Source organism: Aspergillus sydowii (assembly GCF_001890705.1).
Source record: "Aspergillus sydowii CBS 593.65 unplaced genomic scaffold ASPSYscaffold_16, whole genome shotgun sequence".
NCBI lineage: Eukaryota > Fungi > Ascomycota > Eurotiomycetes > Eurotiales > Aspergillaceae > Aspergillus > Aspergillus sydowii.
Genome location: NW_024467874.1, coordinates 51,274 through 63,898, shown reverse-complemented (window position 1 = coordinate 63,898; position 12,625 = coordinate 51,274). Strand labels below are relative to the sequence as shown.

The following is a 12,625-nucleotide window of genomic DNA, read 5'->3' as shown; positions in this document are numbered from 1 at the left end:
TCTTAACTTAATCTCTAACAATACCCATCACCCAAAGCTTTGTCTTGACATTCAAGCAGAAATGCACGACGAATCAATATAAACTAAACCAAAATGACCTACTATAATGCCCTCATCCGCACACATCACATTACCTCCCGTAAAAAGGTCGCCGCCCTGAAACGCGCAGCAGACAGTCTAAATTGTTTCGCCCTTCTCCGCTCAGGCGGCTGCCCGGGGATCATGTACGTTGAGGGGAAGGACAAAGATGCCGTTGAGTCGTGGGTGAGCGTTGTGAAAAATTTGAGATATAAAGATTTCCAACTTGCGAGCCGGCCAGCCTCCGCAACGGTGGGAGACGGGGAAGAGAGTCGAGGACCGGCGGGGGTGAAATGGAAAAGAGGCGAGATGAAGAACGAGAGACACGATGAGATAGAAATTGGACTGGAGGAGGTAGAGAGCGTGAAGGAATTTGGGAACATGATGGAACAGAAGGGTGTTTGGCAGTGGTGGAGGAGGGGAATGGGCTATGTCCACTAAGTTGAATGCGGCCAGCTGCTGGCAAACTCGGAACGTCTCTACAGTTCACTATACTTAAGGATGTCTACCGTGTTTTGGATCGACAGGATGTGCTACATTTGAAGTCCAACAGACATGCGCAGTTTTACAACACTATGCATATGAAGTGGTACCGTTGAGGTTTTGACACAAGCTAAACGACATGCTCTGGATGACCAGGCAGCTTCTGTATGGTACTGTTCTGTCCCAAATTTTCCCATGGGATGGGTTCGTCCGGTTCCAAGGAAGCTGGAGACAGGGGCATCTTCTGTGTCTGTGTTATCGAACATCTGGGGTCACTCAACCTCCCCTTCCCTGTGCATGTTTTAAATGCTCCCTGCAGGGATCCTTGGTCCATCCACCCATTTATGAAGTCCCCATGCATGCCGTATCCGGTTCGGTCGCCCGTCGCGTATACCCAATTCTGATGGTCAGGAAACGGCTTCGTGTTGAATATGAATTCCATGAAAATCGAGAATATGGCTACAGGATGTGACTTGGGGCAGATGCCTTTGTTATAGTCTCCAATCACAGGATATGCCATCTGCAAAACAGTGTGAGCTGTGGCGGCACCATACTGGTCATTTTTACGGATACTTACATGGCTCTTGTGGTCTGTACTATCAAGATTCCTCCCATCCCAGCAAGAAGGAAAGAATACCTGCGACCTTAATTTTTCGCAGGATTGACGGGGAAGGTGCTTGGTTTCATTCGAGGACCCATCTTCCATCAGACACATATGCGAGATGGCACGTTGGGCGAAATTGGTGTCGTTGTATGTCCTGTACATTGTCAGTCCAACACAAGCAGAATCAAACGAAAAGCTGGCGTCCTACTGAATCCTTGGGTCCCCAGCAACGATACGCAATCCGGCTGGCGGTGCCAAAGGATACGATCCATCCTTGCATGTCTGCGCACTGGCAGCGTAATCGCATGCCCTATTCAAATAATAAACCGCCTTGTCGACATTAGTAACTGCAGCATTGTCCCCCCGGGCCGACCAAAACAAACAGAGAGTTAGAGACACATACGCTGGACTCATATTCCATCATCTCAAACGATTTATCGCTTGTCATATGATAAAGGGCTGGAACCCAATAATTGCTTTTATCGATCAAAACCTCGCACGTTGTTGCGCTCGCGTTTGGGGCCGCCTGCATACCCATCGTTCTTTGGAATGCGGTCCCCCCTGTAACAACGTGTGTGTGGGATGATTCCATCCCTGGGGATTTAATGGGGTCGGAGAGTTGAATTGTTAGAGGGAGGCAGCTGAAGCTGAATTCGTCTGTGGTGGAAATGATGGTTGCTTCAGCAGGGTTGTTCGTACCTATGGTTAAGTGGGACCATGTGAGAAGAAGGCAAAAAGATATCGCGAAGCCGTTCTGAAGGTGTTGGACAGGCATAGTATCTGGCCCGATAGTCAATTTGCGGGATGATGAGAAGAGGGTTTATCAAGAGTGAAGGACTTGCGGAGCGGCTGTGGGAGAAAAGGTGGCATTAAAGCGTCTGGTCCACCGTGGTGACACAACTGGTATGCATACCATATACAATCCCTATTGACATCGTTACCCACATAGCTGGCCGCTTCTTCTAAATCCCAATGATGCTATCGATCCAGGCGGAATGTGTTGGATAACATTGCATTTGTACCAAGATTCTCTCACTGGCACTAAAGACCCATCATCTCTGTAACGGGACTGATACTTTTTCTATAATGTAAACGCGCCTCGCACATGCCCTGCCCCTTGTTCCTAATTCTAGACCAATATGGCTTCTCAAAGCGAAAAGTAATCACCTGTTTTCCTATACACCGTCTCATAAACCTATTTTTGCAGAATTGTGATCTATTAACTCCGAAATACACTATGCATGCTATATAGAGCCGTACTATTTTCCGGCGTCACCAGCTGGCGGAACATTCCCTGGTGGCCAGTTAGGCGCAGGATAACTGAGAAGTTTGCAGACATCCTAATCAAAAATATTTAGCAAGTGACTTTCTCAAAATGCGTTGAAATAAGTGCCTTACCCTCCGCCTTACACGGAAGTCGTCATAGAGCTTCATCCATACATCTCGATCACGACACCCGCTCTCATGCATCGTTCCCGGGTTATTCTTGCACTTCGGTAAAATATCAGGCAACATCTGAGATGGCCACATCACCCAGGGCTTTGGCAACGGCCAGTCAGAAAAATGCACAAATTTAGCATCTGAAAGGGCCCTATCAGGATCCCAGACCTCGTCATCACTTCCCAAGAACGCAGTGTGATTCTGTAACCGGAACTCCCCTGAGACCAAACCATATTGTCTGTGTGGCAAGACCATGGCCGAATCACCGTAGAATTCATTCATCAGTTCCATGTCATATTTCATCCGTGGGCTATCGCTATCTGAGCTGTCAGACTCGATACCGAGCGCTGCATCCAAAAGGGCTTTGTATCGGCGATAAGAAGGCTCAATGACGAGGAGGAGGGAAGAAAGGGCCTTTTGCTCCGGGAGGAGCCAGTATGCTCGGGGCATTGCGACGGGCACATGGGGCAGGAAAAACAACTCATCCAAGTTCTTCAACAATAGAATATCGGAATCGAGGTGTATGACTCTGTCATATTCAGTCTCGCCGAAGGCGAGCAATTTAGAGATGCTTTTATTCCATGACTCGCCCGATCCTATAACAAGCACAAGTTGGATATTAGCAGCTGCATGCGAGGAGACGGAAAGCGTGGAATAAATGTTGTCATTTTCTTATTCATACCTGCCCCCGGTTTGATCATTTCTAGCTGTATTGGTACCAACATCGCGTTGTACTTCGTCCTTGCTACCCGGAGCAATTGGTTGTCTCGGTCATGGTCAGTTTCAGTAAGTATATCCCAGTCCTCTGGGTAATAAAGCACTCGCTGTGCCCGACTTCCAAATCTTTCTAGAGCATCGAAGACGAGGAGTGCGTTACAAAGGTATGGGCTAGAGGTCGCATATTGTGTATATGCGTACCTCGACCAATCGACTAAATCATAATTGATATGAGGCAAGGCTGGAGGAGGGGGCGGTTCCCGCCGGAGAAAGAGAATAAAAAGGATCAAGACGAAAATGAGAACCCAAGTTCGGATCCGCCTTAGTTGGTTCTTCAGTAGGGCAAGGAGCGGCTCGTCAGGGATATCGAAGAAATCAGCCTCGGAGGCTCCAGACGCCTTCCGTGAATGAGAGGCCATAAGTATTCTAGAGTTCCAATTAACGATAAATCAAATGGGGTTGACGTGTTTCCCATTTTGGGATGAGGTATCCGCGGAGACGTGAAATAATCAGCAGGCCAACGCCATACGTAATGTTGCTCAAAGCTTGCCGAGATAATTGCATTAGACACGTGACCTTCGCAGCAAATGGAGTCCGCAGTGAATTGTCAAAAGTTCCACATCAACTATTCGTACATCATTAGTTAGTCTACACTATATAGAGTTCTATTCATTAATGTCTAGACGGGCTCGAATCGTCCTCTCATCGAACGGTCCGTCTTCTCCATCGTAGTTGCGGAGTGCCTCCATAGTCATCAGTCGGCGCGGGGCCCTTCGTCCGGTCAATATCTCAAACTGCGCAATCGCTTGTTCGGCAACGTTGTCAAGGCCATCAACCAAAACCCACTGGCGTCCAGTTTCGCTGCGGAAGCGGCGCATTTGGCGTAAAAGCGGGGTGTCTAAGGGTTTGTACGCAAACTATCATGGATTAGTTGAATCTAAACGGCTTGTGTAAGGGGGGTATATATATACTTCGAGCACAACCCCGCCAGTGGGGCTTCCCAGCCACTGCGCTGGCATCTCGAAATCGGCCGGAGGTTCGTCTCTGTCCGGGTCGGCTGGGACGCAGGACGCAACCATACACGGGAAACAGGCATCCGAGGGCCACTCTTCCTGCAACGAGCGAAGAACATACACTACTTCCGTCGATCCCACCTGAGAGGCAGCCCATGAATTGAAGTGCCGAGCGACGCTCTCCGCACGAGACAAAGTCCTATTGTAAATGAAAATTTTCCGACAGCCAAGTCGAAGCAAAGCGTATATCGCAGCACGCGCCATGCCACCTGCTCCAATAACTAAGCCAGTTGTCTTCATCGGGCTGATGGCGTTACGTGGGGAGAGATTGCGATTAATGCACGTCATTATACCAACCCAATCTGTATTCTCGCCATACCATCCCAGCACCGGCCCAGCTAGGTGACGACGGCTAGCTTGTTCTTGCAGCGGAAACATGGTTCCATCTGATTGACCCCGGAGTGGCATTATCGTATTAATCGCCCCAATGGCTTCGGCGTGGCGGCTCTTCGCCGCAAGCTTCTGGAAGACTTGCACCCTCCAAGGTTGGACGACACTGGCACCTCCGAAATTCGGATCCCGACCTAGCTGGTCTAGTGCAGCTAGTGTTGGCTTCTCTGGAATACTGTATGTGTGATCCATGCCACAATGGCGAAATGCAGCGTTGTACATCACGGGTGATAAGCTGTAGGCTACACTGCCACCAAGGATATAAAATTGTAGAGGATCCAGGACATAACTTTGAAATAAAGCCTTAACAGCATCGCGGGCCGTAATTTGCGGGTCCCTGTCATTTTGAACACGATGCGCGATTGCTGGATGCGAAACAGGTGTGAGGATTGGGTTGAATACTTGCGACGTGCGCCCAAGGCTGCCGATGTTGAAGGCGATGATAGGCGGATGCTCGCCCGGTAACGAACCAACTTTATTCGTAAGTTTTGCGATGGCTGTGTTATCCTCGCGTTCTGTTGCCACACGAAGAATGCGAACTAGTTGGCAACCTAGACCGGCAGCATCAAGGTACACAGACAGACACTCTTCATTATCCCATTTCACGCTAGAGGGTGGCTCAAAAATTCGCTGTCCGATAATCTTTGTCATGCCCCTGTTGCGAATTGTCTCGTTTATAAGAGCATGCTCTTGGTTCAAATCCATCACAAGGTACTCAACGGCAAGCCGCAAGCCGTGTTCCACAATTTGGGAGTACACGTTGCGGCCCTGTATCGAGTACGGGTCGCTGCCGGGGAATCCGAGCGAACGGTTATCGATTGACAGGATCACCGGAGTGTGCGTGTTTCTCCGAAGTATGGAAACCTGCTTACTCACTGTCATTGCCATTTCTGGGCTCCAGCGATCGACACATAGCTCGATAGCGTCCCCTCCTGACTCGAGCTCTGACAGCCTGACTCTGTTATCAATTAAATCAGAGGATCGAACAAATATGGCATAGGTATAAGATCGTAACTCAGGGGGTGTCTCCAGCAACACGAAGGGTGAGTCGTAACTAGAGTGGCCGACATCGGTACCGGTTACGAAGCGAACAAAGCGTGTGAAATCTTCCTTGGCCTCCTTGAGTTTGAAGGAGTACCCCACCGAGCGCCGGTCCTGCGTTTCCTCATCGAACTGGGCGTAAAAACTCGAGTGATCTTCGGCGTTATAATACTCAAAATTCGAGCAAGTCCGGTGCAACGGATCGCCTTCGGAGAGTAGTTTTGCAGCCTGATCCTCTAAGCCCAGCAGTCTCTGGATGCTATCCATATCACGGGCTATATACACAACCGGATTCGTAGCGCAGTACCGTCGAAGGTGCTCTTGGATTGGTCGAGTAAGGCTTCCAAGGCCGCATTCGATAACACAGCGCGAACGATGGTTGTCCAGCATCATTTTAAGCACTTCAATATCACGCTGTTGAAACTCCTGGCTTCCGTACTGTTTCAGGTATTCATGCCGCGATAACCCAGTGACCTCTTTGAAATAATGATCCTCTGTGATGAAGCGACGCTTCAGCGCAGTAGCGGCAACGAACCCTAACGATCGTTTCCCAGACCCACGGATCCCAATTAGGACAAGAGACGCCTCCGGGTCGACTTTTCGGTACACATCCGTGCTAGAACGATGAGACATCTTGATGCTGATATCAGGAGAGCGACAGAGCCTCTTCCTCGGGTGAGGGTGAAAAGGTTGAGAATGCGAAAGGTCAGCCACGATGAACGAATTTGCTGGCACCGGATAAGTCAATGTGTATAGATGTTGATTCTGATGTTATACTCCAAGGTTCATCTCCCATATCTGAAGGGAATCGCCGGGGTAAAGATGAACGTTGGTGCGTGGTGAAGGAGGGATTGAGAGGGCCAGGGCCGGACGCCGGTTGTCATGCTGCGGACAAGTTCACAGAGTCGCAGGGGAGGGACTATTGTTCAGACGATCGAGATCGCAGCCAGTAGACCAACTAGCGAATAGACATGGCGGGCGAACGCCGAAGAGAGAACCCCAGAGGAGTGGGCATGTGGACTTGGGCTGCAGTGAGGTCAGTGACTGGTAGTCTGGTATCCGTACTGCGTAACCAGTGCTCTGTCGCTTCGGCCGGTGGCGACCGCCCTGAGGCGGCAGAAGTCTTTGCCGCTTCAGTGTTCACCATCGAATCGAAGAACGAGGAGAAATCAATCTGTGTGTTGAACTTGTTCCAATATCTCTCAGCTCTCGAAGACTACCGAGTCGGGATGCCGGGCTTCGGTACGCTTCTGTTACTTTGGACCCAACTACGTCCTGGCATCCTAGCATTACTGCATACGACTTTACAGAGGTAATACAGCCATCTCGATCCTCTCTGCCGTGTCGCTGTCGAGGCGCAAGTTGTCTCGACATTCGGCTCTGAGACCTGTCTCCTGGCTCCTGAGAGCCATCTCCATAAATTCTTCAACCCCGGCGGATCGCAGTCCGAAGACATCAAAAGAAGTGCCGACTACCGGCAGTTGGGGGCCGAATAGCTCGTGAATTTGACTTTGGTCATTTTTCCGGATTAGAGAGCAAACAATTTGCCCATCCACATCGGAGCCGTCCAGCAGTGTTCCCCGGGATCATTCCGATGATATCAAGTCGAAGCCCGGGGGAACCTTCGAGTTTTCCGTCTCGTCAGTCGAGTTGCTCTGAATCTTCTTACAGGCAGTCAACCACGCCCACTATTATCACATTTAATAATAATATATCATTTCGAAATAATATGAACATTCATGCGCAGTACGCAGTAACTACTTTTGAAAACCACCCACAAAACCTTCTCGTGGATGACTGTGGAGAGAGCGATGTGGGGTTTGGCTGGGACTGGAAATCTGGATGTATCCGACGGAATTATTCCTCCATCATCCACTTCCCGAACTTCGCCCCGAATCTCCCGTCTAGAAGCCGTTTCTGCTTCCTCCTCTTTCTCCCTGTGACTTTTGCGATGGGCCTGGCCATTTTTCTCCGGGTTCTACGCGGGCCAAGCAGATTGCTAATCGGCTATTCTGAAGCCCTCAATCGCATATCCCTGTCTTGCTAATTCCAACTGCGTTTCCCGTTGCGGCCCCAGACAACACTTTCCAGCTTCTTTCCTCCCCTCATTTTACTCATTCGTGTTTCGTCAGATCAGACGGCCTGGAATGAAATACTGTTGTTTCTTTCACCCAGCAGCACTCTAACCTCTACCCCACACGCTTCCGGATTGGCTGGTAATATATGACCAGCGCTTCTCCGCTACCCTAGGCTGTATGGCTGGCCGTTTGTTTAGCAAGTGATCCTCAATGGACGAGGGTGCCGATCCAAAAGCGCCTCGGCGCAAGAGGGTTTCGAGGGCCTGTGACAGGTGTCGAAGTAAAAAGGTGAGTAGATACCTCATTCAACCCGCAAATCTTCGGCAACGGGTTCTAAACGCTATGGTTTGGTTAGGACAAATGCGACGGTCTTCGTCCTTCCTGCTCCGCCTGTCTGGCGTCCGGCCAAACTTGCTCCTATGACCCTCATGCAAAAAAGCGCGGCTTGCCAGAGGGATATGTCCGTGGTTTGGAGAAGCTCTGGGCCCTCGCTATCTGCAACATTGATGGCTTTGAGGACACCATGCTCTCCCTCCTCGGTACGACGGCTGAGACAGTCGGCCGGAGGGACAGGTTGGTTTCTCTCTGGACAGATGACGGTGCCTCGGAAACGTTACACGAGTCCTGGAAAACCAGTCGGCTTTATAATGCGCTCGAGAAGATGCTATCGTCCACACCCGATCCCACCAGTCCGCACATCTCAGCGAAGCGCCCCCGAGACGAACATAGGCATTCCTCACATGATCCAGGAAGTGAATGGGGTTTCCGTATAGACCGCGGTTCGACTCCTTTATCACAGGGCGCTCCGCGAGTTGTGGAACCTACTACCTCGCCTGGTACTAAACGAGCGCGATTATCTATGCCGGCTGACAATAGGCCATCGCCCACGACAGCCAGTACACATTCTCTTCAACTGCCACCTCACACTTCCCAATCGCTAGACATGTACTTCGCCACCACACACTCCTGGTTCCCCATCGTTGCTAAACATAGCATCCTCCGAGCATCATATGTTTATGCAAATGCGTCTTCAGTATCCGTTGCCAGGCTGTCTTCGGAATCCGGTGACCATGCCGCATTATGGGCGCTTCTCAGCTACATGATATCCTTATCGCGGGCAACACACGAGAATGGGACGTTGGGAGTTCTATCAAAAACAAAGGAATATTATACGGTGGCCCGGAGTCTGATCCCTTCGGAAACGGAGCTCTACGAACTCGGACATGTTCAAGCTCTCCTGCTCTTGACTTTAGTAAACATCGGTCTCGAGGACTGGGCCGCCGCCTGGATGCTTAGTGGTCAAGCGGTCCGCATGATTATCTCTATGGATATAGGCGTACTCCCAGATACTCGAAGACCCAGCGAATTGAACCAAGGGAAAGTTGTATTTCTAGGGTGTTTCGTCATCGACTCGCTTTTATCATTCCGATTATCCCGACGACCTAGCATGCATTCTCGAGACTTGGTTGCTATTGGCTTGCTAGAAGAAGACGGCCTGGAAGAATGGAATTCGTGGGCTGATGTGTTGCCATCCGTCCGCAACTCTAGTGGCAAGAATCCACCTCGCAGAGGTCCTTTACTTTCTTTGAGTTGTTTTAACCGTTTGGTTGAGCTGGCCAGCGTGTTGAACAAAATTGCTCGAGACTCTATAGCGGGACCGAATGCGCACTTATTTGCGCAGCAATTAGTCTCGGAGTTGAAACAGTGGGATGACCTTTTACCGCTCGGATGTCGACTAATTGGCCCTGAAAGCATCTATCCAGAACGGCACTCCACATTGCTACCACATCAGACTTATTTGGGATTAACATATGTCGCTACCCTTCTGACGCTTTATCTTCGAATAGCTCCCCAGGAATTGGGTATGCATCGTTCCCAGAGACCAGCCACAGAGGGCGCGAAGAAACTGCTCTATCGTACTCTTCCAATGATGTCACAACATCTAGATAACTTTAATGTTTGCAGCTTACCGCCCATCTTCGAGATATCTATACGTGTCATTGCTGAACAAGCATTCACCCTTCGCAACAAAATCGAAAGCGACCTCTTTCCTTTCACGCGCTGGGCCGAGGCTCTCGTTCAACGAACATCCCGGCTTAGTTCAACGTGGCCGGTCTATCGCACCTTGACGAGCAATATCGAACAATGGTATCGCACCAGGAATGTCTCTCAATCTCCATCCCAGCCCTTCTCCCATGATATGGACAATACGCCAGCAAGAGGGGCGAACAAACATTCAAACCACAGTCCTCTCCAAAACAGCTTGCTGTCTACGACAGCGACAGAGAATCGAAGTCTCAACCGCGAAACTCCGCTATTTCAACAGGTTAGACGAAATACCATTAACGTCGCGGAATCCGACTATACATCCTCAATCCTCGGTATCACCATCCCGGTCGATGGGCAATATATGACTCCGAAAGACACGACACTGGAGAATCATGAGCCGTCCTTTTACTCCCATTCCGAGTCTGGTCATGATAGAGTCCCTTCCTCCACGATGGACATTGCAGATCCGGCAAGCGAGCTAGATGCAATGCTTCATGGGCCATCCCAACCACATCCTCCAACACCAGATTCCTCTGTATCCAATCCCATGGTTTCAGGAGATTCCGCCGCCGCGAACGAGCATTCTATAGGGTCAGCTCTCAGCAATAACCATACCACCAGCTGCACCTCAGGCAATATAATACAAGCTAGCAGCAATGCCAGTCTCGATGCCATTTTCAAAGACCTCGCGTACCTTGATACAACCGAATGGACCACCAGCCGTGAAGCAGGACTAAAGGATTTCGGTTTCATAGATGATACGACATTTCAAGAATTTTGTCACGATCCGGACCGTCTTGCTGGCTCGCAGCCGTTGGTGCATCCGCCTTCAATAGCGGATATTTGGCCACCTCCTGGGTTCTTCCCTGAGACGTTTCAAGATGAGCCCGATGAAATAATGGAGTGTTAGCTATTTTGTGCCCTTTTTAACAGGAACATCTAGATGCTCCGTTGATTCAGACAAAGTCTACTTCTAACAGGCACTTTTCTTTTTCCCAATATGATACCCACCTACAAAAGCCGGAGGTTTGAAATTCTTGCCCGCTATTTGTACTTAAGAATTCGTTACCAGTCCGAGGTTAAGTACATATATCTAAGTATATGACAATCACTCTTTAGTAGAATTGTGCTGTGTCCGGAAAGAACGTTTATCTCTCCATAATTTCTGGAAACATTAATATTATTCAACATACCACAAATTATAATCGTCCATGCACAGTGGCCTTAATAAACGATTCTTTTTGAACCACAGCTGGCCTACCAGTCGCGCGGCAACAGTATATATACTCTATTCCGTTATATATTGTGCTTTTGGACATTTTCCCGCATTTCGCATGAGCGCTTTAATTCGCATCGCCATCCAACCAGACTCCACCCCTGGTCGATGAACACCTCTAATGACTTTACTAGAAATAACGCATCCTTTATCGGAGAAGGAGAACTGGAGACAGTCTGTGGTAAGGATGCATATCTGTGCACATCCTTCCGCAGTCGTGGGAGAGTTACTATTGGTCTGTGGCCGTTCATCAGAAAGATTGTCCCAGTCGTATTTTTTGGAGCTGATCACATCGTGTATTTGCCATGTAAATATATCCTTGTGTAATAGAACCGAGTGTTTCTCCTATTTATAACGGGCCAGGTTAGCTAGTACAGCGAGGGAGGAAGGTGCTGTCACCAATAGCTTACGAATCGGAACCATCGCTGTTCGAACAACCATATATCTTGAATATCTTGAGAAGACATATGGTGGAACGAAACAGCCGGGTGGCACCATGGTCGGCGCCCATAATTACTGGTGAAAGGTCGGAATTCTCGCACACTGGACGGAACCAATAGAGGCCATGACCGCACAAGCGGTATTCCTATGTCATAGAGGATCCTACCAAGGACGTGGTCTCCAGCCCAGTCGTCTGCAGTCATCTGCTCGACAGACGTGAAGTTCTCGGCACGATATCGAGAGACCAGCTGCATGGCAGGTCTAGAAAGTATTATACCCGCTCCACCATAGGCGAACACGTCGTTCCCCATCCGCATCGGCGTACCGAGATAGTGAGACATTTCTCGGTTAAATAGCGACAGCCAACGGACCATATTTCGCCATACTATGTAAGTATCCGCCTCAAGGAAGATATACCAGTGAGCGTCCGGTTTCACAATGAGTGCCTCATCGATCATTGGTACAAACTTCCATTTATCGAGTTTCCACCCTGGATTGCGAGGTTTTCCAAAAGGGCCATTTTCGTCGTCCATCCAGTCATTGGCAATAAGACCCTCACGGCCAGATGTACGTAGCCGATTATAAATCTCGAAATCTGGGTTCGTTTGCTTCATTTTTCCGCTGACGCTGCGGAGAACACCCCTCGTATGCACTCCAAGAATGTCCTCTTCATAATCTGAGAAAACGGCGTAGTTTTGTACGCATCGAAGCGTGGTTTCGAAGTGCACAGGAGCCTTTTCAAGAGCTTCTGTAGCGCCTGTTTTCAGGATAACCAAAACCTTGTCCATTTCGGAGACATAGGTGCAGGCGGTGGAATTGTAATCATTAGGAACAAGTATGTTTTCTCCCATCCGCGAGTCTGTGGTTTCCGGCGCTTCGTGGTGAGCCCAATGCACTCGAACGATGAGGTAGACAGTTAAAACACCAGCCACCGTGAGAAACAGCGAACGGCAGT

At 49.6% G+C, this 12,625-nt stretch overlaps 6 protein-coding genes across 6 annotated transcripts; 2 read left to right on the top strand and 4 right to left on the bottom strand.

Annotated features, from left to right (window-relative positions):
• Nucleotides 1-93: 93 nt before the first annotated feature.
• ASPSYDRAFT_94518 (uncharacterized protein) lies at nucleotides 94-519 on the top strand (the record flags this gene model as incomplete). The annotated part of the gene is made up of 1 exon (XM_040852976.1): nucleotides 94-519. The coding sequence occupies one exon, from the start codon at nucleotides 94-96 to the stop codon at nucleotides 517-519; it is 426 nt and encodes a 141-aa protein (XP_040697112.1).
• Nucleotides 520-691: 172 nt separating this feature from the next.
• Nucleotides 692-1,940, bottom strand: ASPSYDRAFT_61965 (DUF1996 domain-containing protein; the record flags this gene model as incomplete). The annotated part of the gene is made up of 4 exons (XM_040850058.1): nucleotides 692-1,081; nucleotides 1,139-1,319; nucleotides 1,374-1,495; nucleotides 1,569-1,940. The coding sequence occupies 4 exons, from the start codon at nucleotides 1,938-1,940 to the stop codon at nucleotides 692-694; spliced, it is 1,065 nt and encodes a 354-aa protein (XP_040697111.1).
• Nucleotides 1,941-2,424: 484 nt separating this feature from the next.
• On the bottom strand, nucleotides 2,425-3,741 carry ASPSYDRAFT_162865 (uncharacterized protein; the record flags this gene model as incomplete). The annotated part of the gene is made up of 3 exons (XM_040843113.1): nucleotides 2,425-2,505; nucleotides 2,564-3,201; nucleotides 3,288-3,741. The coding sequence occupies 3 exons, from the start codon at nucleotides 3,739-3,741 to the stop codon at nucleotides 2,425-2,427; spliced, it is 1,173 nt and encodes a 390-aa protein (XP_040697110.1).
• Nucleotides 3,742-3,873: 132 nt separating this feature from the next.
• ASPSYDRAFT_212092 (repressor protein) lies at nucleotides 3,874-6,459 on the bottom strand (the record flags this gene model as incomplete). Its single annotated transcript, XM_040844025.1, has 2 exons — nucleotides 3,874-4,239; nucleotides 4,294-6,459. The coding sequence occupies 2 exons, from the start codon at nucleotides 6,457-6,459 to the stop codon at nucleotides 3,988-3,990; spliced, it is 2,418 nt and encodes an 805-aa protein (XP_040697109.1). The 3' UTR covers nucleotides 3,874-3,987.
• A 1,655-nt stretch (nucleotides 6,460-8,114) lies between these two features.
• On the top strand, nucleotides 8,115-10,863 carry ASPSYDRAFT_162870 (putative C6 transcription factor; the record flags this gene model as incomplete). The annotated part of the gene is made up of 2 exons (XM_040843114.1): nucleotides 8,115-8,192; nucleotides 8,260-10,863. 2 exons carry the CDS (start codon nucleotides 8,115-8,117, stop codon nucleotides 10,861-10,863), a joined length of 2,682 nt encoding a protein of 893 aa, XP_040697108.1.
• Nucleotides 10,864-11,241: 378 nt separating this feature from the next.
• ASPSYDRAFT_162203 (uncharacterized protein) lies at nucleotides 11,242-12,458 on the bottom strand (the record flags this gene model as incomplete). The annotated part of the gene is made up of 2 exons (XM_040843070.1): nucleotides 11,242-11,574; nucleotides 11,640-12,458. 2 exons carry the CDS (start codon nucleotides 12,456-12,458, stop codon nucleotides 11,242-11,244), a joined length of 1,152 nt encoding a protein of 383 aa, XP_040697107.1.
• Nucleotides 12,459-12,625: the final 167 nt, after the last annotated feature.